General features: G+C 42.7%; 1 protein-coding gene across 1 annotated transcript in view; it reads right to left on the bottom strand.

The window, feature by feature from the left end:
• Positions 1–25,580, bottom strand: part of cdk14 (cyclin dependent kinase 14) — a 278,497-nt gene that overhangs the window by 56,793 nt on the left and 196,124 nt on the right. Inside the window, exons 12-15 of the mRNA XM_056286990.1 lie at positions 14,987–15,050; positions 13,474–13,522; positions 3,493–3,632; positions 1,062–1,213 (exon numbers count right to left, since the gene is read on the bottom strand). Of these exons, the coding sequence (XP_056142965.1) occupies positions 1,098–1,213; positions 3,493–3,632; positions 13,474–13,522; positions 14,987–15,050 (369 nt within the window). The 3' untranslated portion in view covers positions 1,062–1,097. The remainder of the gene's footprint in view (positions 1–1,061; positions 1,214–3,492; positions 3,633–13,473; positions 13,523–14,986; positions 15,051–25,580) is intronic.

Raw genomic sequence — 25,580 nt, 5'->3', positions numbered from 1 at the left:
GAATCACGTTTGCTTTCACTCAGTCCAGGTCCTCACTATGAGCTCAGTCCAGGTTTTCAGTATGAGCTCAGCAGCTGCCCTCACGAGCAGACTTCTGCACACAGGCTGCTTACTGGGAACCGCTGGCCTTTACTGGTCTACTTCGTCTGAACCAGTCTGCCTCATCTACCTCCTATAAATAACACAAAACTATCTAAAAACTATACTGCAAAGCCATCCTTCACTGTCTCAATACCTTGTCTTGCTTCATTTAGTCTTTCAAGTTGAACTTAAACTACAACGTCAGCAGCTTTATGGTACAAGAGGCCTACATATAACCAGTTAAAAACACCAAAATTCCTATACATATCATGCATATGATGCATATTGTGTTCTTGAAATGTTTGGAGTAAAATCAAAAAGTGTTTTGCTTTAAATTGATGAAAAGCCTTAAAGAAAATAGTATGATAGGCCTGCTTATTGTAGTAAAAGCTCATTGTATTTTGGTCTATGTTATTCGCAAAGTGAGTGAATTTCAACTTGTTTGGGTGCACACTGTGGGGGTGACAGACGAGCTTAAAGGTTCATCCTGATACCCTACAACGAGTCTTTTCCCATCATTCTTGCACCTGCTGGTGACTGAAGATCTTAATTGATCTTAATCAAATATCCCCCCCATCCCACACACACACACACACACACACACACACACCATTATTTCAAGGCTGTTCTTTGGGTGTCTTACTGCAAGCTAATACAGTAGCATTATCTGACTGGTGAACAAGCTCCCCCGCCTCTAAAGAACAACATACCTTTGTTAGCCCACTCAGAGATGTCCTACCAACTAGTTCTAAATTTTCAGCTTCACTGCAGACAGCGCTGTCATGATTTTTTAGTGTGAGGAGACAGATCATGGCAGTTGATGTAGTAGTCTGTAAGCAGGATTTGTTCTGAACGCAACGCTTGTGCAGTTTCACCTTGCATATGTCGCTGCATGCAGATATGTGTGCTGTTGCAATAGTATTGTATGTGCATCTTGTTTCTCATATAATCCATTTGTATGCATGCTGATCTGTACCTACCTGGCAGGAAGTCCTGTGCAGGGACGATGCTCCAGGTCAGTGCTTGCTGCCAGAGGTGCCTTTCCCATGACTGTTCCTCCTTGCACACACCTGTATGCTGTCTCCTGACTCTGTTTGCAGCTTGACATTTGGTACCGTGAAGATAGAAGACACTACAGGGGGATAAAATAAAGGAATAATAAACTATATGTTCCTAAGGCAAAAAACATATTTTTTTGTGTGAGGAGAATAGAACTTTGTAATGGGGCATTCTTGCGGAGAGCTTTTTTTTTACCCCCCCCCCCCCGTTTTTTTCCCTAACAATTGTACTTGGCCAACTACTCCACTCTTCCAAGCCATCCCGGTCACTGCCTCACCCCCTCTGCTGATTCAGGGAGGGCTGCAGACTACCACATGCCTCCTCGGATACATGTTGAGTCGCTAGCTGCTTCTTTTCACCTGACAGTGAGGCATTTCACCAGGGGGCTGTAGCGTATGGGAGGATCACACTATTCCCCCCAGTCCCCCCCCCCCCCCGAACAGGTGCTCTGACCAACCAGAGGAGGCGCTAGTGCAGTGACCAGGACACATACCCACATCGGGCTTCCCACCTCCACCGGCCAACTGTGTCTGTAGGGGCGCCTGACCAAGCCGGAGGCAAATCATCTTTTTGAACGTGGAACCATAGCAGGGACTTTGCCAACACAGTAGTCACTTTCATACATTTTACTTTCAAACAAACTCTTCTTCACCCAAGTCAGGATTCTATTTGTTTAAATGTATTGCAGTACAAAGAGCTAGGAGGGTTGTTTCAGGGTGATTTTTCTCCCCTAGACAGACAGTGAAATTGTCACAATCCAGTCTTCAAAGTACCACATCCCTCAGGAGCTCCATTGTCTCAGTAATTCTAACAGTGCTGGTTGTAATCTGTGTGGCTACTCTCTCCATTAATCCACAACACAAAAAGTAATGACTGGGCATTAAAGGCGTGCTCTTAATCTCTACAAGAACAAGATGGGAAAAATACTTCATCTGATCTCTTCCGTGGCTTGTGGCAGAGGATAAGCTACAGATGTACTAACCTCAGGGCTGAATTCTCCATTAACATCAATCTATTCTCCTGGAAATTATCAATACTGAAAAGGTTTATTTCCAAATGCTAGAAAAATTAGATAAATTAGTTATTTCCTCAGCTCATTCCCATTTACTTTGTGTATAACTGCATAATTCTAACCTCCTCCCCAACACATACTCTGCCAACAGTATTCGAACCCAGGTTTGTTTCCTCTCCATCGCTTAACGTGCACAGAGGATGACTGATTTCATCCACTGCCAGGCTGTTTTAAATGGCAGTGCTCATTGGAATTTCAGTTCTGCACGCTGCGTTTTGTTTTTATGTGCTTTTTGTCTGGCTGTGTGGATGCCAAAAAGAGAAAATAAGAGTATGCTGTGTCAGTGTATATGTGTTTGAGGGAGAAAGAAAGGGACCAAGAGGGAGAGATGGATAAATAGAAGGCGCTAGAGAGAGAGAGAAAGAGAGAGAGCATAACAGATATAAAAAAGGCATGGATCTCACAGTGACCATTGCCATCTGCATATCCTTATGCAGAACAACCTGCTGGGTGCTGATAACAGGATTAATAGCACTGAAAAATCCCAATCTGAGGAGTAAAAATTGAATTCACATATTAAAATTACAACCCAGTTGGTTGTGTTGGCAGTAGTTTACCGGAGATGGAAGCTTGTGAACAGGCTTTTACACTGCTGATAAACAAGTAGTAAAGGGATTTTGCTATATATGTGCATGTAGCCTGTCAAATAATATGGATAGTCCAGTAATATCTGACATACCTTCCTTCCCAGTTGATGCTATAGAGAAGATTTATATGTTACCCAAACACCCATATTTCTATCAGTCGTGAACTGTGGGTAAATTTTGCATAAAAAGCTACATTTGGGGAAAACAACACTATGAATATTATGTCACATGAAACACATTTCTAAACAGGTGCTGGTTTTATGGCGGGAGGAAAAGGCCTGTATTAAAGGACTACAACTAAATGTAGTTTTGCTAGGGGCATAAAAACAAATCAAGACGTTGGAAAATCAAACTGTGACTCTCAAGGCGGCCAGCAGAGGTCCAGCTGGGTTTGCTATCCCAACGGCACCCAGCTGATAAGAGGCTTTCGCTGCATGAACAAAAACAACCTCGGGTCACTCCACTTCTTCTTTAGTGAGGGAATCAAAGAGAAAGGGAGTGAGGGGGATACACATTACATTGAAGCTGAGGGAGGAAAAAGAGGCAACACAAAAGAGAACGAGGGAGTAAAAAAGTGAGCGAGGGTAAGAGACAAAGAGAAACAAGGAGGGAAGGTCACTGGGAGACCTCGATGCAGCGTGCCAGAAGAGACAGTATTATGGCTACATGGAGTGATGTGTTAGGGCTACATACTATCTTGCAGGTCCCAGAGCCGTGCAGGAAGGTGGCTGAAGTACTCGTGATTCAGGGCTGCCTGGGCAGAGAGGCGGTTCTTTGGGAAGCACTGGAGAAACCTGGATGCCAGCTCCTCAGCATGGTCCACGTAGGCTAACCTGAAAGTACAGACACAGTTATCAGACGCAAGTGCAGACCTTTTTTTTTGTCTTTTTTTTTTTGGATCCACCCCTCCCCCCCTCTTTTTCTCCCCAATTGTATCCGGCCAATTACCCGACTCTTCAACACTGTCCCGGTTGCTTCTCCACGCCCTCTGCTGATCCGGGGAGGGCTGCAGATTACCACATGCCTCCTCTGATACATGTGGAGTCACCAGCCACTTCTTTTCACCTGACAGTGAGGAATTTTGCCAGGGGGATGTAGCGTGTGGGAGGATCACACTATTCCGCCCAGTCACTTCTCTCCCCCTAACAGACGCCCTGACTGACCAGAGGAGGCGCTAGTGCAGCGACCAAGACACATATCAACATCCGGCTTCCAACCCGCAGACAAAGCCAATTGTGCCTGTAGGGATGCCCAAGATGTAGGGAGCCAGAGGTAATGCGGGGATTCGAAAAAAAGAAAAGCAGACAGACAACAGTGCTTACAGGTGTAAGCTAGTGTGCTGTGTGCCTATCTCCTGAATGAAATCAATAAAATGACTTAATCAATAATAGAATAGAATACTCTTTGTTATGTTTAATATACATATTATAAAATTCACTCTCTGCATTTAACCCATCCTAGCTGTGTAGCTAGGAGCAGTGGGTAGCCGCCGTGCAGCACCCGGGGACCAACTCCAGTTATTTCTTCCTATTGCCTTGGTCAGGAGCACAGGCAGGAGTATTAACCCTAAGATGCATGTCTTTTTGAAATATGCTGTATTTCTTTATTCTAACAATAAAACTGTTGGGTTAGTTGACAGCATCTGTCAGTTTTACATTCAACACATAATTTTAGGCTGTATTTAAGTGTGATGGTAGCCTACATTATGAAAAATAAACAGAAGTCATGAATTTAAAACTGACCCTTAAGCCATTTGCTGACAGTGTGTCAAAGAATGGAATTTAAATAGGTGAGAACCTTATTCTACTTTCAAGTCAAGTCAGTTTTATTTGTATAGTCCAATATGACAAATTACAAATTTGCCTCAGTGGGATTTACAGCAACACAACATCCTGTCCTTAGACCCTCACATTGGATAAGGAACAACTCCCTAAAAAAAACCTTTAATAGAGAGAAAAAATAGGAAGAAACCTCAGGGAGAGCAACAGAGGAGGGATCTCTCTCCCAAGATGGACAATTGGCAATGGATGTTGTGTTTACACAATTTACCCAATACAACATTTAAAGAGGATAACAGATTTATAATGGAATTATAAGATATATGAAGAATATGATGAGGAGGATGCCAAGCAGTGTCCAGATGCCACCGGAACAGTCCAGGACCCGAGCCACGTGACCATCATGGAGACCTGACAGGAGGACAGACTACACATGCACACAAGACAGACTCACATCACACCATTCACATACACAGGAAAAGAGGTTATGGCGACCGCGTGAAGCAGATGCATACAGAGCAGCTCCTGAGCGACCTCTTAATTTCCTATTTTATACACTGTCAGCAAACCTCAAGTGTACTCAGCATTGTGGGAACGGGCCACAATCTAACTCCAGATAATGTCTGGCAAAAATAAGACAGATGTCCGCGGTGGTGTAGCGGTCTAAGCATCGGCTTTGTGTCGATGCAGTTGCCCACTGTCAATCAACACCCAGTGAATTTATCTGAATAAGCAAGCCTGCAATGAACGTGGCTCGTAGAATACTGCCGAGTTTTTTTCTATCTGGACCGGGACAGGCATCTGAATATTCACAGATATCACAATGGTTCGCTGATTAGCTTGTTGTACACCTCAGCCCTTTTTGAAGCTTGGTTGTTTCAACCAGACTAAAACTCTTTGTTGTGATGATGCTAGTTCTTGATTTTGGATTCTGAACATCTACCATTGGAGTGCGGACGTGTGAACCAATCATCGAGCGGGGCAGCCGCTCAGGGAACAGGCTACAGAGGTGGCGGGGCAGCCACTTGGGGGACAGGCTTCGGAGGTGGCGGGGCAGCCGCTCATGGAGCAGGCTTCGGAGGTGGGCCGGCAGCCACTCAGGGAGCAGGCTTTGGAGGTGGGGCGGCTGAAAGCTCGGGAACAGACCACCCGTTGGAAAAGACAGCCGACGGCACAGGAACAGACCGCACACCAGCCGGGGCAGCCAATGACTCAGAAACAGACCGACCATTCTGGAACTGGGGGCACTAGGCAGCTGAGGCTCTGGGACCCTGGGCAGCTGAGGCTCAGGGGCACTCAGCAGCTGAGACTCGGGGGAATTAGGCAGCTGAGACTTGGGGGTGCCGGGCAGCTTAGACACTGTCGTGCAGGGCTTGGGAGGAACCGGATTCAGCTGGAATTTCCGCATGAAGAAAGCCACTTCTTGGGCTAAGTCAGGGTCCTTCTTCCAGACTACGGTGAGAAGCTCAAAGAAGCCTGGCTCTTAACTGACGAAAGTGTCCCTGGACACACCAAAATCCTCGCACGTATACGGCTGGCTGAGCAGGTCTGCTGGGTCCATATTTGGTCAGTTTGTTCTGTCATGGTGAGAGCGAGAGCAGGAGAGGCCCCAAATGCAGACAGCAAGGATAGGCTGGGCTTGAACAAAGCTTTAATAACACAAACACATACAAACAGCAGGAACAGAAGGCAGGTACAGACAGGAGGAAAGCTCACAAAATGACGTGGCGATCCGGCGACATAGAGTCTCTGTGAGTGAGTGAGACAAACCGGGAAAAAGCCCGAGCAACCGAGGAGCATATATACCAGGGTTGGGGGGGGGGGGGGCAATCAGGGATATTGGGCGCCAGTGCGCAGGACCTCTACAGCCAATCAGAGAAAGTGGAGGGAGATTGGGTGCAGGTGTGCAGCACAGGGCAGGCACCGGACAGCCAATTGGCGAAAGGGTACGGAGATAGGGCGCAGGTGCGCAGGAACCGCAGAGCCAATCGGAGAAGGGAACAGGTTAGTGAAGCCGGGCAATCAAGGTCACTCAGGCACACGGGCGCAGGTGAACTGAGACACCAATCAGGGGATGGGAAAATCCTGATGACCCAGATCACACACCCATGACAGAGATAATCTCATTCACTTGCTCATACTAACAAGGCACAAAAGAGATGACAGTTTATAGACGCAATAGCTGATCTAGCCTGCTGATGTTCCATATTGCTGTCTCCTGAGCTGTTCAAGGAGAGACTTGGTCTCCAGACTGAGCTCAATTTTTTGTCCACTAGGGATGAAGAAAATATGTTGCTTAAAGCACGGGGAACATTGTATGAACATCGGAAAAAGACAGGATGCCTTCTTGCACATCAGTTGTAGGGCAAGATGGCCTCACAACCAACTTTTCAATTAATCAATAATTTAGGTTCACTGACAACTAACCCCTGTGAAATTAATAAGCCTTTCAGAGCCTATTATTCTGATCTATACAAATCTGACTCACCTGAAGATGACGTTGACATGTTAAATTTCTCCAATGGGCTCAATGTTCCTAAATTAACTCAAGAAAAGCACAAATATTTGGAAACACTGCTAAATCTTCACGAATAAATGATACCATCAAGTTAATGCAGACTGGGAAGTTCCTGGGATCGGACGGCTACCCTTTGGAATTTTATAAAAAGTCCAATCAATTAACGCCTTTGCTCTTAGAAATGTTTGAGGATTCTCTCCAATAAGGTACACTACCGCCAACACTTACGCAAGCCTCTATTTCACTGATCCTTAAAAAGGATGAAGATCGTAATTTATGTTCTTCTTATCGGCCTATTTTGCTTCTTAATGTAGATGAAAATCTATTTGCTGAAGTGCTTGCATATAGAATTGAGACTATTTTGCCTTCTATTATCTCCGTTGACCAAACACGGTTTATTAAAAACCATCATTCCTTCACAAACACAACGAGACCCCTTATTCACTCCCTAGCGCTTCTGTTCAATCCTGAGGTGGTTATATCGCTCGATGTAGAAAAAGCCTTCAATCGAGTTGAGAGGCACCATCTATTCTTCACATTAAAGCAATTTGGGGTTGGAGAGAAATTTACATCCTGGTATGTTTACTGTATCATTCTCCACAGGCCTGTGTATACCAACAATCAGCAATCACCATGCGTTCCCCTCTCACGCGGGACACGCCAAAGTTGTCTGATTTCCCCCCTCCTTTTTGCCATTGTTATTGAACCTTTATCAATTGTACCTAAAGCTAATAAGTGGTTTTCATGTACTAAAAGAGGTGGAGTCGAGCATAAAATATCTTTGTACACAGATGACCTGCTCCTTTATTTTCGATGCAATAAGTTCCATTCCGCATATTTTAGCCACTCTTGAATCCTTTGGAACTTTCTCTGGGTACAAATTAAATATATAGAAAAGCTAATGTTTTCCTTTCAATCAGTTGGCCCAGGGAATACCTCAATCTAGTATCCCCTTCAACTTATCTTGCACTAGGTACAAATACTTAGGGATTAATTTTACTGGCTCCATCTACCCCCTATGTGAGGAAAGTCTTACAGCTTTAACACCAGAATGACCAGGATTTCATTCCTACCTAAAATGACCATAGGACATCAAAATGATGGCCGGTTTTTAAACTCTATATTCTGTCAAGATAAATACCCAATTGAGATATTAATGAATTGCATATGTTAGTATGTCTGTTAGGAGATGACTGGCACCAAAATTAACATTTTAACAACTGTAATACTATTTTTCAAACAATTTAAAATTGCCACTGTCCAACGCCTGTAAATACTGCAACGCCTTGGTGGTAGTCATGGTGCGTCTGAAACAGCTACTCTAACCAGACATATTGGCAATAATCAAAAATCAAGTTTAGACTATTACTCTGATCTGGAGAATGCTAGTGTGTTTCTAGGACAGAGCAATGAACTTCACGAAGGAAATGATGCGACTAACATGCGTCATGAATAGTGACATGACACGCACAATCGCGTGCAAATTACGAGCCATCTTTTTGACAGCTCATGGTCATTTTAGGCAGATCACAGTGACTTTCTTCTGTAATTGATCTAAAACTCATTTAATGCTAATAAATGCAATTTTAGGAGTGTGATGGAGGTGAAGAGCGTGTCAGACAGAGTGATGAGTATGAAGCTGGAAATCGAAGTTGTATTGATGAATATTATCAGTGCATATGCCCCGCAAGTTGGGTGTGAGATGGAAGAGAAAGAAGAATTCTGGAGTGAGTTGGATAAAGTGGTGAAGAGTGTACCCAAGGAGGAGAGAGTGGTGATTGGAGTGGACTTCAATGGGCATGTTGGTGAAGAGAACAGTAGTGATGAGGAGTGATGGGTAGGTATGGTGTCAAGGAGAGAAATTGAAGAAGGAAGACTGATGTGAGTTCAGGGAGGAGTTAAGATAGGCACTGGGTGGTAGTGAAGAGTTGCTGGATGGCCGGGCAAGGTGGTGGGATGAGGAAGTACAGCAAAGTATACAGAGGAAGAGGTTGGCAAAGAAGAATTGGGATAGTCAGAGAGATGAAGAAAGTAGACAGGAGTACAAGGAGATGAAGCGTAAAGTGAAGAGAGAGGTGGCAAAGGCAAAGGAAAGGCATATGGTGAGTTGTATGAGAGCTTAGATACTAAGGAAGGAGAAAAGGACTTGTACCGATTGGCTAGACAGAGGGGCTGAGCTGGGAAGGATGTGCAAAAGGTTAGGGCAATCAAGGATAGAGATGGAAATGTGCTGACAAGTTAGGAGATTGTGCTGAGATGGTGGAATGAGTACTTTGAGGGGCTGATGAATGAAGAAAATGAGCGAGAGAAGGTTGGATGATGTAGGGATAGTGAATCAGGAAGTGCAGTAGATTAGCAAGGAGGAAATGAGGGTAGCTATGAAGAGGATGAAGAGTGGAAAGGAATCCCCATGACTCTACAGCTATGTCATCAGGACATACCTGTAGAGGCATGGAGATGTTTAGGACAGATGGCAGTGGAGTTTTTAACTACATTGTTTAACACAATCTTGGAAAGTGAGAGGATACCTGAAGAGTGGAGAAGAAGCATAATGGTACCGATTTTCAAGAACAAGGGCGATGTGCAGAACTGTACCAACTACAGAGGTATAAAGTTGATCAGTCAAAGCATGAAGATATGGGAAAGAGTAATAGAAGCTAGGTTACGCGAAGAGGTGATGGTTAGCAAGCAGCAGTATGGTTTCATGCCATGAAAGCACTACAGATGGGATGTTTCCTTTGAGAATGTTGACTGAGAAGTATAGAGATGGCCAGAAGGAGTTACATTGTGTCTGTGGATTTGGAGAAAGCATATGACAGCGTGCCGAGAGAGGAGGTGTGGTATTGTATGAAGAAATCAAGAGTTGCAGCTAAGTATGTAGGAGTGGTGCAGGATACGTATGAGGGAAGTATGTCAATGGTGAGGTGTGCAGTTGGAAATACAGATGGGTTCAAGGAGTAGAGCTGATGAAGGCGTATGAGTTTAAATACTTGGGGTCAACTGTCCAAAGTAAAGGGGAGTGCAGAAGAGAGGCGAAGAAGAGAGTGCAGGCAGGGTGGAGAAGAGTGTCAGGAGTGATTTACGACAGAAGGGTAACAGCAAGAGTTTAAGGGAAGGTTTACAAGATGGTTGTGAGACCAGCTATGTTATATGGTTTAGAGACAGTGGCACTGACAAAAAGACAGAAGGTGGAGCTGGAGGTGGCAGAGTTGAAGATGCTAAGATTTTCATTGTGAGTGACAAAGAGGGACAGGATTAGGAATGATTACATTAGAGGGACAGCTCAGGTTGGACGGTTTGGCGACAAAGCAAGAGAGGCAAGACTAAGATGGCTTAGACATGTGTGGAGGAGAGATGCTGGGTATATTGGGAGAAAGATCATGAATATGGAGCTACCAGGGGAGAGAAAAAGAGGAAGTGGTGAGAGAGGACATGCAGGTGGCTGGTGTGACAGAGGAAGATGTAGTGGATAGGAAGAAATGGAAACAGATGATCCGCTGTGGCAACCCCTAACGGGAGCAGCTGAAAGCAGTAGTAGTAGTAGATATACAATTTTAGGAGAATTTGGGGATCAGCAGTTCTGTATCTTTTTTTTCAGTTATTAAACTCTGAAAATCCAAAATCGTCAAAATGACAGCCTTGGTCGTTTTAGTGTTAAACCTAGACAACACTCCTCTAATCCCATAGCTATTACCATCTTGAAAATCTGGCAACAAATTAGGCAAAAGTTCGGCTGGACTTCTATGGCCCTAGCTACACCTATTTGTAACAATCAATTCTTTTCTACCAGCCAAGATTGATTCAAAATTTTCCACCTGGCACAGACAAGGCCTATCCTGTCTGGGTGACCTTTATGTTGATTGCGTGTTTACTAGCCTTGGACAGTTATGCTCCACATTCAACCTTCAACACTATGATTTGTTTGGTTTTTTTGGGGGGGGGGGTGTTTCCCCCCCTTTTCTCCAAACCCAAAATGTACAGATTTATGGGTTCCACAATCTCCCAGGACCTAAGGTGTGCATCCAATATAGACACAATCATCAAAATATTATTATATCAAAAATTATATATGTGTGTGTGTGTGTGTGTGTGTATATATAATACACACACACACACAGTGGTGCTTGAAAGTTTGTGAACCCTTTAGAATTCTCTATATTTCTGCATAAATATGACCTAAAACATCATCAGTAGATAACGTAGATAAAGAGAACTCAATTAAACAAATGAGACAAAAATACGATACTATTTATTGAGGAAAATGATCCAATGTTACATATCTGTGAGTGGCAAAAGTATGTGAACCTCTACGATTAGCAGTTAATTTGAAGGTGAAATTAGAGTCAGGTGTTTTCAATCAATGGGATGAAAATCAGGTGTGAGTGGGCACTCTGTTTTATTTAAAGAACAGGGATCTATCAAAGTCTGATCTTCACAACCCATGTTTGTGGAAGTGTATCATGGCAAGAACAAAGGAGATTTCTGAGGATCTCAGAAAAAGTGTTGTTGATGCTCATCAGGCTGGAAAAGGTTACAAAACCATCTCTAAAGAGTTTGGACTCCACCAATCCACAGTCAGACTGATTGTGTACAAATGGGGGAAATTCAAGATCATTGTTACCCTCCCCAGGAGTGGTCGACCATCAAAGATCACTCCAAGAGCAAGGAGTGTAATAGTCGGTCAGGTCACAAAGGAACCCGGGGTAACTTCTAAGCAACTAAAGGTTTCTCTTATATTGGCTAATGTTAATGTTCATGACTCCACCATCAGGAGAACACTGAGCAACAATGGTGTGCATGGCAGGGTTGCAAAGATAAAGCCACTGCTCTCCAAAAAGAACATTGCTGTCCATCTGCAGTTTGCCAAAGATCACATGGACAAGCCAGAAGGCTATTGGGAAAATGTTTTGTGGATGGATGATACCAAAATAGAACTTTCTGGTTTAAATGAGAAGTGTTATGTCTGGAGAAAGGAAAACACTGCATTCCAGCATAAGAACCTTATCCCATCTGTGAAACATGGTGGTGGTCGTATCATGGTTTGGGCCTGTTTTGCTGCATCTGGGCAAGGGTTGCTTGCCAACATTGATGGAACAATGAATTCTGAATTATACCAGTGAATTCTTAAGGAAAATGTCAAGACATCTGTTCATGAACTGAATCTCAAGAGAACGTGGGTCATGCAGCAAGACAACAACCCTAAGCTCACAAATCGTTCTACCAAAGAAGAATAAAGTTAATGTTTTGGAATGGCCAAGTCAAAGTCCTGACCTTAATCCAATCCAAATGTTGTGGAAGGACCTGAAGCAAGCAGTTCATGTGAGGACACCCACCAACATCCCCAGAGTTGAAGCGGTTCTGTACAGAGGAATGGGCTAAAATTCCTCCAAGCCAATGTGCAGGACTGATCAACAGTTACCAGAAACGTTTAGTTGCAGTTACTGCTGCATGGGGGGGGGGGGGGGTGTCACACCAGATACTGAAAGCAAAGGTTCACATACTTTTGCCACTCACAGATGTGTAACATTGGATCGTTTTTCTCAATAAATAAATGACCAAGTATAATATTTTTGTCTCATTTGTTTAATTGGGTTCTCTTTATCTACTTTTAGGACTTGTGTGAAAATCAGATGTTTTAGGTCATATTTATGCAGAAATGTTGAAAATTCTAAGGGTTCACAAACTTTCAAGCACCACTGTGTGTGTGTATATATATATATATATATATACACACACACACACACACACACACACACACACACACACACACACAGAATGTACAATTAATGATTTGAATAGTCTGCAATGCCCATGATTGTTACTGTGACTAAGTCCTATATTTCCTATAGGGAGTTTAATTAGCTGGTTTTAAGTGACTAAATATTGCGGCGTATAGAGCTTTAGCAACACATTTAGCAACAAAATCCAAATCTATCAAACTCTTAATGAATATCATGTGCCAGCAATAACCATTATACCATTATAATGTAAGATAGGACTAGTTAGACGACTGAAAATTAAAACATCAACTAATCTCATGTATACACTGGCTGGCACACACCTGCAAGTGTCTATGAGGTAGACAAGTGTCCACAGGGCAGTGACCTTGTATGGTTGTCTGTGTGTGTGTGTGTGTGTGTGTGTGTGTGTGTGTGTGCGCGAATTTGTGTGTGTGTCGGTGCGCTTGTGTGCGAGTGTGTAAACAGGGGTCAGGGGACAATGTACAGCAGCCAGCTTGACAGTGTGTGCTTGAAGGATAAGGTCATGAATGCAGAGAGAATGATGGAGAAACAAACACGGACAAATGTAAAAATTTTGAATTCAGAGGTTAACAAGCACAAGAAAGGAACGCACTCATCTGATCACATGAATACTCACTTATTCCATGCTTGTCTGAGCTTCTTAGCACTGTAAACTGTAAAGCGGTCTGCAATGGGGAGAGAGAATACATCATTCATTCCAGTCAAATTACATATTTATCATATACATACACATAATACATGTTACAGCTGTCTAAATCACCTTAATATTAGACTCATAAGACTACAGGAGGAAAAATTGGTATCTTTAAACATTGCCTCATATATTGCAAAACTTTGTACCACTTCATATATTATGCTTCCATGGAGTGATTATGCATGTGTGAGGCTGTTTACTGCATAGCTCCCCAGTTCCCTTTATCCCTCTGTCTCGTCCTACATCTCTGTTTGGACACACAAGTCTGAGGCTGCCAACATCACAGTCACCCAGCCCACACTGGGCTTCTTTTGTGACAGCTTCCCCTTCATTTGACACTTTTCTTTGTGCCAAGACTGTCCTGACTCGACACCACCAGCGTGAGGAGGGTGGAGGATGGGCTGAGGTGGGGGGTTGGCCGGCATGAACTCCGATGGGCAGACAGTACAAGGGGATGAAGAGACAGAAAGACAATGAGGAAGACAGTTATAGGAAAAAGGTTGAGAGGAAATATTATGGTAGAAAAGCAGCAGGCCTGGAAGTGACAAAATACTTTGACCTCTCCCATGCTCACCTCAAACCTCATATGATTATTAAAAATCAAATCCACCCTAAAGAGACAAACCAGCGAACTCCAAGGTAAAGCCATGTGTCATGTCTGAGACTCAAAGCTAAAGTGATATGTTGTGAACAGGGGACAGAAAAAAACCCCTGGAAATAGTATCTCTCTAGAGGCAATGCTTGGAATATGATGAATTATAAGGGGAGGATGGATACCATTGTTGTTTTAGGGGAATGTATGAAAAATCTCACAATTCTGAGGAAAACAGAGGCACTCTGCTGTATGGGACACTCAGCTTGGTTAAATGAAGCCAGATGAAGGACTGTCTGAGGCGACACTGCCCCCTGCTGGTTTTTGTATAAGCTTGCACCAATAACGTGCTGCGCACTCCAGTTTCCTTGCAGCTCTTTGATGCTTTTTTATGTCATGAGAAATCATGTTTCTGGCCTATGACTTACTCTTACTGTATTTTCTTTGGCAGTTATCATAACATCCTAACCGGAGACATAGTTGGGATGCTCTGATGAGGTAGAGGGTTATATGAGGCTCAGACAGACAAACAGCTGTGGAGCACAGCATGTAGGAGTTACTGATTAGAGCCAACTTCAGCCCTGTTCACAGGATGAAGATTATTAGTGTGTGTGTGTGTGTGTGTGTGTGTGTGTGTGTGTGTGTGTGTGTGTGTGTGTGTGTGTGTGTGTGTGTGAGAGAGAGAGAGAGAGAGAGAGAGAGAGAGAGAGAGAGAGAGAGAGAGAGAGAGAGAGAGAGAGAGAGAGAGAGAGAGTTTCTGTATGCACATGTGAGTTGGTCAGCGCTTATGTACACAAGGTGTGTATTATTGTATTATGGCATGGTGTTGGTAAGGGATTTCACCTGGTTTGAAGTGAGGCAAGGAGTGAACACCTGGCCAGGTATCCTCAGAGGGAGTGCCCAGTACCTAGTAACAGAAAAAAAAGAAATAAAGAGCGGTTCACATGAAACCATTGTATCATTCAACAAAATATAAGCAGCCGTAACATAAATTACATTAATGGTAACTTCTTCATATATGTGACAACAGATATATACATTTTTGTGCACATTGCACATGTTATTGATATACATTTTAGCGCTAATTATTTCACGTTTGTCAAGTAATTTTTGTGATCTCTTGACTGTTTTCAAAGGAAGTCCATATTGTAACCTGGGTGATAACTGACAGATGTGTATCTGTGAGTCATGTTGCATTCACATGGAATCCGATAAAACTGCAGACAGCAACTCAGAAGTCATTACTGTGGATGGAAGGAGGACAGTAAAATCAAATGACACCAGCAAATAATGCCAACAATGGTAATGGCAGACGGCACCGCCATCCAAAGTTAGAATATTTTAACTTTTTGCCGTCCTCCACCATGGAATTTATAACTGGATGTTACGTAGCACATTACTAAACAGATAAGATGGCATACTAATTTTTTAGGTATGTGAATTGACAGAATCACTGTATATAATTAAATAAACCAACTATAAAACATGTTTGTACGATTTAATTTTTTTCTGCAAACAATATAGCATCACCATAGTAGCTACTATGTAGGTTTTTTTTTTAACCATCTTGCCATTCCGTCACGCAGTTTGTGATTTTTCCTGTTCTGTTTTGCCAACTGCTGCGTCCTCGGCTCGCCCATTTTGCATCTGGGCTTGTATTTTCAACTTGAAGAGTTGCTGAAGAGTTGAAAGCTCATCAAGAAACAAACATTCAAAGACCACAAAGAAGGCCAAAACATCTGTCTAGCCGTTGCATGTCAATTTGCCACGTATATTTTTGCAATCTTTTATTTTACTTTTTGTTGCTATTTTGTGTATTGTAATTTATTTTGCATTGTATGCGCTCAAGCCTCGTTTTGTTGTAAGAGTTCATTGGAGTCGTTTCCTCCAAGTCTGCAGAGACTGTTATCGAGACCTGTTCAGTAGTTTTTGTGGTTAGAGTAGAGTTCTCACATCGGACTCCCGGTGAAAGCACCGACACCTGAACACACACGTGTTGCCTCTGTCTCTCCATTCTCCAAGTTGAACCTCTGAACCATTTCCTTCAAATCAGTTCTCCTCCGGCTGTCACCAAGGCAACCGACTCCTTTTCCAATTGGCCTTAGTCGTCCCTCATTGCGCTCACATTTATTTCTGATTTCACGGACCTCCACATTAATTAATTAATTGGTTGATTAATTAATTACTTAATTCATTCTGTTGGCAATGTCCATTCACTCATCCTTTCCTTCATTCATTTTCCCTTTCATCCAATCATTTATGTTTAACCAAATACTTGTTCTAACTCATCTCATCTCATCTCATCTGATCTTCAGCCGCTTTTCCGGGGTCGGGTCGTGGTGTTGTTCTAACTATATATATCGACTAACTAATGGGATATATATATATATGCTCAATTATCCCATTAGTTAGTCGATATATATTCCCATCCAGAGCAAGTCGTTGTGCGTGTTTTCTTAATCTGACAGGGGCTGTAATTAATGTCTTTATTTGTGTTGTGTGTTTCTTTGGAACAGAAATAGAGACCCCTGAATTGAAAGTTCACAAATTTCAGATCTGTGACTGATTAATTTGATTTATCTTATTTTCTTTCTTCTAGAAAGTGGTGCCCCAATTTAATTTGGGTAAAATTTATTTCAACAAGTACAAAATTTAAATTATAGTGTCATATGCTAGATTTCATACCTCATCGCTCTGTAGCTTGCAAACGACTGTTTTTTTTTTTTTTTTTTTTTCAAATCACCACTACATTTTTAACTATTCTCTTTAAAACCAAAGCACAATCTACCAGAAGGGGGATGTAGACCTTTGAACAAGAGGCGATGCTTACGCAAAATGAAGCTGTTTTTCAATGAAGTGCTACTGCTTTTGTCCACAGGGACACTAAGTCAACAGAAATTCTAAACTCTTCATAGCAGCTTTAAACACACCTAAAAATAACATTTTATGATCACTCTTCCTGGTTCCTTTATAGGCTCAGTCCACATTACAAATGTGTGGGGCAACGAACACAGCCTTTCCATCACACACTTCGCAAAAACACAATGGCTTGCTCTAATTTTTTACTGACCTTTTCACTTTTTAACACACATTTAATACTGACCATTTGTACCAACTCCAGGTTCAGTGTAGCTCTGCAGCATCTCCTGAGAGAGTTATAAAGGGGAGTCATTAATTAGCTACAAGTGAGTCTTACTCAACAGCTGAGCTACTCTTGGCTCTCTGTGTGCAGCCAGCACTAACCCTGCCCTGCACGCTGCAAACACATCTCATGAGGCTGATGAGGCTGATGATGAGGCTAATGATGAGGCTGATGAGGCTGGTGATGATGATGAGGCTGGCTGAGCTGCCAGCACACAGCACATTCACACAGTCTGACAAAATACAGTGAAGGCATTGTGTATTCCCCCATTCTTTATCACTGGCACATAGCTTCTAGATGACACATTTCTCTGTGATCTGTAATGTTACTATTCAGTAAACATACTCTGGAAGGTCTGAATTTATATTGTCTGTTAGTGAACTACACATGCAAACACTGTGTGGGACGGGACAATTTGGAAAAATCTCTTGGAAATGGTTCTTGTTGGCATTTTTTAGAGATGAGACGAAAATCAGAAAATAAAAAAGGAGATATTTTAGGAATAGAAACAGTTAAACAGAGAGTCATTTAAATATGTTCGAAGGTGGATTCACGGGGGTTAGAAAATTGAAGGTGTTATCGCACTTTGGCTGAGATTCAGGCTGAGGGCTAAAGACAAATTGTAGCTACCATCACTGCAGCTGCATAGGTGTAGAGCGGAAAAGGGCAGAATTTACATATTTTATGTCGTGTTGTAACTAGAGTGTATGCAGAGAGAGGAATGCTGAATCAATAACACATTAGTAACTTGTTTAATTGAAACTAGGAAGTTTTCATACAGACAACCATAAAGCATAAAGCATGGTGGCTTTGTCCCAGATGTAAAAAAAAAAAAAAATCAAAACAAAAAAAACAAAAACAGCTGAATTGGTTTATGCAAACCTAGAGAAAGAATAAATAAATAGATAAAGGAGTATGATTGATACTGTAGAACTGGAACTAGTGTCTGACAAGATCAGAACAGTTTCCATCCATATAAACCATGAATTTGGTGTACGAGCCTCGAGCGCCTGCAGAGTGCAGTGGTGCACCGTGCTCTCAACAGATTTGAGTGTGACTTGGACTGCAGTCATTCAGAGAAAGGGATTTGCATTTGTAAGGCTTCTTAGGGTGCTGATTTGATAAAATAATAAATATATCAATATCAATAACATGACTTTTACTTCAGTGCATTTTGTAAGACAACAAAACAATGTAAACTTAGAGAGGACAACAGGCACACCAAGCTTTTAAGTATCAAAACATGTTGCAAAAAAGCAAGCAGACAATGCGGTTTTAGTTTAATACACAGATTAAAGGCATCCACACCAACCTCCCCTTTAGGCCTGCTAATTAAGAATATCGACAGTGTTTTTGTAACACTGGACAATGAAAATGTTGCTTCCTGAACATTTTTGGGTGTATTTTATGGAGTTTGGGCTGCTCATAACGAGAATCACCTTACATTTCTCCTATCACATACCGTTCTGTAGATATAACCTATTTGTGTGACTCCCCATCATATTTTAACTCTTATTAGTATAGTGGCCACAAAGCAAGCTGTTTTGGTCAGTCCAAGCGTGCCTGGGCATGCAGTCAGTGTAGGTACTATGCAAATGTTGTCTTAGGCATGCTTAGCCAGGTTACATGCTGGCAGACAGGCTATACAAGCTGCTAACATTTACACATGCTGTTTGGACGCAAGTTGATGCACATGTTCTTCAGGCAATAGCATAGTGAATAGTATACTTAACAATAGGATTTGTTGTCTTCAGGAAGATTTAATACAGCAGAAATGTCTCATCATTGTTGCAACAGCTGCGATACATTGTTATATCTGTGGTGAGTATAAGCTTAAGGCTCAAAGACGCACCATGACTGCATTTATTAAGAAAGCCTATGAGCTCTACTTCGGATATAACTTGGTGACCAAGAGAAACCCTGGGCTCCTCACACTTGTTGTGCAACATGTGCAGTCAGCCTGAGAGCTTGGATCAGAGGTACTCGGAAGTCAATGTCATTTGCAGTCACAATGATATGGTGAGAACAGAAGGATCACGTGACAGACTGTTACTTCTGTCTGACCAATGTATCTGGCTTCTCTACTAAAAATAAGATATCTATTGAATACCCCGATTTGCGTTTAGCCATGAGAACAGTGCCACATGATGACAGTTTGCCAGTACTGCTGCCACCAGAGACATGGAGCCTACAGTGCATCCAGAAAGTATTCACACCCCTTCACTTTCCCCACATTTTGTTATGTTACAGCCTTATTCCAAAATGGATTAAATTCTTTTTTTCCCCTCATCAATCTACACACAATACCCCATAATGAAAAAGTGAAAAAGGTTTTGTAGAAATTTTTGCAAATTTATTAAAAATAAAAACTGAAATATTGCATGTACATAAGTATTCACACCCTTTGCTATGACACTCAAAATTGAGCTCAGGTTCATCCTGTTTCCACTGATCATCCTTGAGATGTTTCTACATCTTGATTGGAGTCCACCCGTAGTAAATTCAATTGACTGGACATGATTTGGAAAGGCACACACCTGTCTATATAAGGTCCCACTGTTGACAGTGTATGTCAGAGCAGAAACCAAGCCATGAAGTCAAAGGAATTGTCTGTGGACCTGCGAGACAGGATTGTATCGAGGCACAGATTTGGGGAAGGGTACAAAAAAAATGTCTACGGCTTTGAAGGTCCCGAAGAGCACAGTGGTCTCCATCATTCGTAAATGGAAGAAGTTTGGATCCACCAGGATTCTTCCTAGAGCTGGCCGCCCAGCCAAACTGAGCAATCGGGGGAGAAGGGCCTTGGTCAGGGAGGTGACACACTCTGACAGAGCTCCAGCATTCCTCTGTGGAGATGGGAGAACCTTCCAAAAGGACAACCATCTCTGCAGCACTCCACCAATCAGGGCTTTTCCATTGTAGAGTGGCCAGACGGAAGCCTCTGCTCAGTAAAAGGCACATGACAGGCACATGACAGTTTGCCAGAAAGCACCTAAAGGACTCTCAGACCATGAGAAACAAGATTCTCTGGTCTGATGAAACCAAGATTGAACTCTTTGGCCTAAATGCCAAACGTCACGTCTGGGGGAAACCAGGCACCTCTCATCACCTTGCTAATACCATCCCTACAGTGAAGCATGGTGGTGGCAGCATCATGCTGTGAGGATGTTTTTCAACAGCAGGAACAGAGAGACTAGTCAGGATCGAGGGAAAGATGAATGGAGCAAAGTACAGAGAGATCCTTGATGAAAACCTGCTCCAGAGCGCTCAGGACCTCAGACTGGGGCGAAGGTTTACCTTTCAACACGACAACGACCCTAAGCACACAGCCAAGACAATGAAGGAGTGGCTTCGGGACAAGTCTGTGAATGTCCTTGAGTGGCCCAGCCAGAGCCCAGACTTGAACCCCATTGAACCATCTCTGGAAAGACCTGAAAATAGCTGTGCAGCGACGCTCCCCATCTAACCTTACAGAGCTCGATAGGATCTGCAGAGAAGAATGGGAGAAATACCCCAAATATAGGTGTGCCAAGCTTGTAGCTTCATACCCAAGAAGACTTGAGGCTGTAATCGCTGCCAAAGGTGCCTCAACCAAGTACTGAGTAAAGGGTGTAAATACTTATGTATACATGCAATATTTCAGTTTTTTATTTTTAATAAATTCGCAAAAATGTCTACAAAACCTTTTTTGCTTTGTCATTATGGGGTATGGTATGTAGATTGATGGGGGAAAAAAAGGAATTTAATCCATTTTGGAATAAGGCTGTAACATAACAAATGTGGGGAAAGTGAAGGGGTGTGAATACTTTAGATGTGGCAGAATAAGATGCCACAACACATGAACCAGATGTGGAAAATGACACTGATCCAGATGTTGAACCCTTTACGCCTGGTTATCCTCATCTGATACCACAGACAGAATTAAATGACCTGGTCAGGGATTTAGCTTTGTCAAAAGCTAAAGCAGAACTACTTGGCTCAAGATTGCAAGGATGGGGTTTGCTGTCCCCAGGTACAAACATTTCTATCTTTCAAAACCATCAAGAACATTTGACAAAGTTCTTTATGCAGGTTGACAACCTCTGTTTCTGCACTGGCATTGATTGACTGTTCATGGCTTTGGGTTGTGTGCATGACCCACAACAATGGCGTCTTTTTATAGATTCATCAAAGTTAAGCCTGAAAGCTGTCCTGTTACACAATGGCAATGTCCACCATTCAGTACCCATTGGCTATGCAGTACACATGAAAGAAACCTACAATAACATAGAACTGTTGTTGAAGCACATACAGTACAACAATTACGGCTGGAACATCTGTGGTGATCTAAAAGCATTGGCACTGCTACTAGGAATGCAGCTCGGATATACAAAGTACTGTTGTTTCCTTTGTGAATTGGATAGCCATGCTAAAGAGTCACATTACATTAAAAAGAACTGGCCGCTCCGTACCAGGGCAGAAAAGTGTGGCGCATAAATCACTTGTCGACCCAACAAAGATATTTCTGCCTCCTCTTCATATAAAACTCAGATTGATGAACACTTTGTGAAAGCAATGAACAAAGGAAGGGATGGATTTTGCTGTTCGAGACAGATGTTTCCAAGAATAACTGATGCCAAGATTAAGGAAGGCATTTTTGTTGGTCCACAAATCAGACAGGTTATCAATGACAGGAAGTTAGAAGATCTGCTAGTGGGGCCAGAGAAAATAGCATGGAAGGCATTTAGGAAGGAAGGATCAGGAATCAGGAACACTTTATGTGTCATTTTACTTCATGCACTTGTGTACATGAAATGAAACGAAATGCCATTTCCCCCAGCCCACAGCAGTACAACACAAAGACAAAAACACATCCAAAAATTACAAGGACAGACATATCCAAACTAACACATATATCCAAACTAAGCACAAAAAAAAATCACTGTCCAAGGGAACGAACGCCAGCCAGGATGACAGCTGGAACCGCCGGTCTGCATGGGGTAGCAGTTAGCTCTGCTTCCACATCCTGTCAGACTGCCCTCAGCATTTCCTCCTCAGGCACAGCTCCAGGCAGGGGCCGTGGTCCCTGGGCCAGCCCCAGATAGCATCCGGATGTGATGGGGAGACACCCTGGACAGGCCACCAGACCATCACAGGGCCGACACACACACATCCATCCATTCATTCATTCCTAGGGACAATTTAGTATGGCCAATTCACCTGACTTACATGTCTTTGGACTGTGGGAGGAAACCGGAGCCCCCAGAGGAAACCCATGCACACATGGAAAGAACATGCGAAGTCCAAACAGAGGATGATCCAAGATGACCCACCAAGGCTGGACCCCCCCGGGGCTCGAACCCAGGACCTTCTTGCTGTGAGACGACAGCGCTAACCACTGTGCCACCATGCTGCCTCAAAAAGAAAATCATAAACGAAATTCAGGTATTAGGCCTATGGACTTCAAATTAAAGTATAGGCTATGTCTATATGTGTCCGACATTGTCTCACACAGACACACTATTTGTCCCACATTTAATTTGTTGGCATCTGGTCACCCTACATGCAAGCAGAGTAAAAGAAGGTGCCACAGAGACACATTTGGGCAGCCCGTCTGTAGGGCTGCCACCTTTAGCTCAGAAACATAAGGGACACTTAACCCTACCCCATCTTGGCTCCCACAACCGCCTACCCAGGCCACATGATCCCAACCTCATTGGAAAAGGTTGCTTTTTTTATTATTTAAAGAACAAGTGCCCAGATTGTATGGACGCACACAGAGTGTGGCATTAGTTCAGAATGTGCCAGGCTTGAAAGGTTCATGTAAAGGGAAATACAGTAAGTAGCCCTAGTCAGAGTGATATGTGTCTACAACATGTAGCTGCATAATGTTTCAGTTAAGGGCTTTAATGGCAAACAAAAGCTACACACAAAATAAATTGAACGCACATACCAATGTACTATTGTACAAACATACAATGTACTCTTTTTAATTTCTTAACAAAATTATAGTGTTTGATTTAATAATAAATGTTCAATTTTAGGACTTAGGCCATGTGCCCCTGGTACCCTGTGGAAACTGCTCTGGTAAACCACCACAATTTTCAGGGAGAAATACATGCGTGGTTGTCGGACTTCAGGCTGCCTGGAAAATATGGAACAAATCACACCCCGTATCAGCTCAGCAAGGGATGCATGATTTCCTTCTAAAATACAGGATGATTCCATATTTTAAGGGATGGGTGACAATATAAACAAGTACGAAACTATTCATACCCATGACGTACACCTGCCAAGTGGGAAGTCAAACTGATGAATGGTTGCCAAGAAAATCGAAAGACAGACAGATAGACAGACATTCCTATTTTAGCAAGACTATTATTACTCCAACAAATTTTGAAATGTATATGGTTAATATACAGGGCAATTTCTGAACATTTTAAGGCCGTATGTGACATCTTACAGTGCCCCCCCCCCAAAAAAAAGACCCCAAACAAACCACTGTCATTTTAATCCTTAACAGATGCAATTTGTATCCAAATTCACCTCCCTTATTCTTGGTTGAATTGCTCATGAAGTATTCATCGCAGCGAGGTGGGGTGTCTATCAAATGAAACCATGCCTTGAGCTTTCCAATGTTGCTAGTTGCTTGTCTAGGTTATGAAGTGTTTGTGAGAAAAATAATTTGAATTTATATCAAATCTAATCATAGTTACAATCTGCATACTGCACAATTTCCGTCCCCACACCCATTATTCTTGCATAATTACTCATGAACTTGTCATTGCATACAAATGGAACACATCACGAGAAAGAGTGGAAGTGGAGCTTTGTAATGTACATACTGACCTAATCACATAATGAAGACGGATCAAATTTCTGGTGTGGGTGTGAGGTCTCTCAAGATGGTGCCTTGCGGACTGAACGTGTCAACTACCAAGTAAAATATGATAGGCTTGAATTGCTACATATTCGACAATCCATGAGTAACTTCCAACCAAAGTTGGAATACTCCTCAAGTGACTGTGTTAGCGGAGATGCAAAGTCAAGGGACAGTGTTAACAGCTACCAACATCTGTGGCACAGGAAGTGGTGGAGGAGAGCGGGATTCCTAGTTCCACTCCCTGGTTAACAATGAAGATGAGCTGAATATCCATCCTCATACGAAGCAGACAGGACACCGCAAACTGCTCTGTGCTGTGCTTTCCGGAAACTTGGCTAAACTCAAACATCACAGACTCAACACTACACAAAGAAGGCTTTTCCCTGCAACACTACACAAAGAAGGCTTTTCCCTGCACTGGGCTAACTGCAATAAGGACTCAAACAAATGGAAGGGTCGAGGTGTGTGTTTTTACATCAATCGGAGGTGGTGTACAAACACCAAAACTCTGTCACAGTCATGCTTTATGGAGTTAGAGTCACTCACCATCAAGTGCAGACCCCTCTACCTGCCGTGGGAATTTTCCTACAGCATACTGATCGCTGTCTACATTCCACTGCAAGCTGGGGCATCAGCTGCTGCCCAGAAGTTAGCGAGCCATGTCATGGATGTTGAAAATTCTCACGCGGATTCAGTGGTGCTGATACTCAGTGACTTTAACCATGTCAACCTAAAAAAAGACTCTACCAAGTTTTAAACAGCACATCCATGTTGTCACCAGGTATGACAAAGTGCTAGATCAATGTTAGTGTCGTCTCTGATACATTTCATTCCGTGGCTTGGCCACCCCTGGGAGTCTGATCACAACATGATTTTTCCAATCCCCAAGTATCGTCAAAAATTGAAACACACAAAACAAAGTACTAGGGTGGTGAAACAATGGTCTCTCCAGGCTATGGAGAGGCTTAGTGACTGTTTAGATATTACAGAGTAGTCTGTTTCAGGAGTCATGCATGACTTAGATGATTACACCAATAAGATTATTTCTTACATCCATTTCTCAGAAAATGTGTGCAAGACAGTGACTGTGTTTTGCAACAACATGCCATAGTTCAGCTGAGAGGTTAAAATGTTATGTAGAAAGAAAAACAATGCATTCAAGAGTGGCGATAGAGAACTCTAAAAATCGACAAAATACGAATTTGAGCGGGTAGTGAGGAAAGCTAATTACAATTACAAACGCAAGCTGGAGAACAAGCTCCAGGAAAAAGGACAGCAGAGGTGTGTGGCAGGGACTGCAGAAAATGATCAACTATGAGGCCAAGCACTCAGCCTGTAACGATGACCCCAAGCTCCCTGATGAACTTAATGAATTCTACTGTCATTTTGATAAAACCTCAACCCGCCAACAGAGACTGCCTAAAGTGGATGCC

The sequence above is a fragment of the Lampris incognitus genome, chromosome 9, assembly GCF_029633865.1.
Source record: "Lampris incognitus isolate fLamInc1 chromosome 9, fLamInc1.hap2, whole genome shotgun sequence".
Classification (NCBI taxonomy): Eukaryota; Metazoa; Chordata; class Actinopteri; order Lampriformes; family Lampridae; genus Lampris; species Lampris incognitus.
This window is presented reverse-complemented; position numbering and strand designations above follow the sequence as displayed.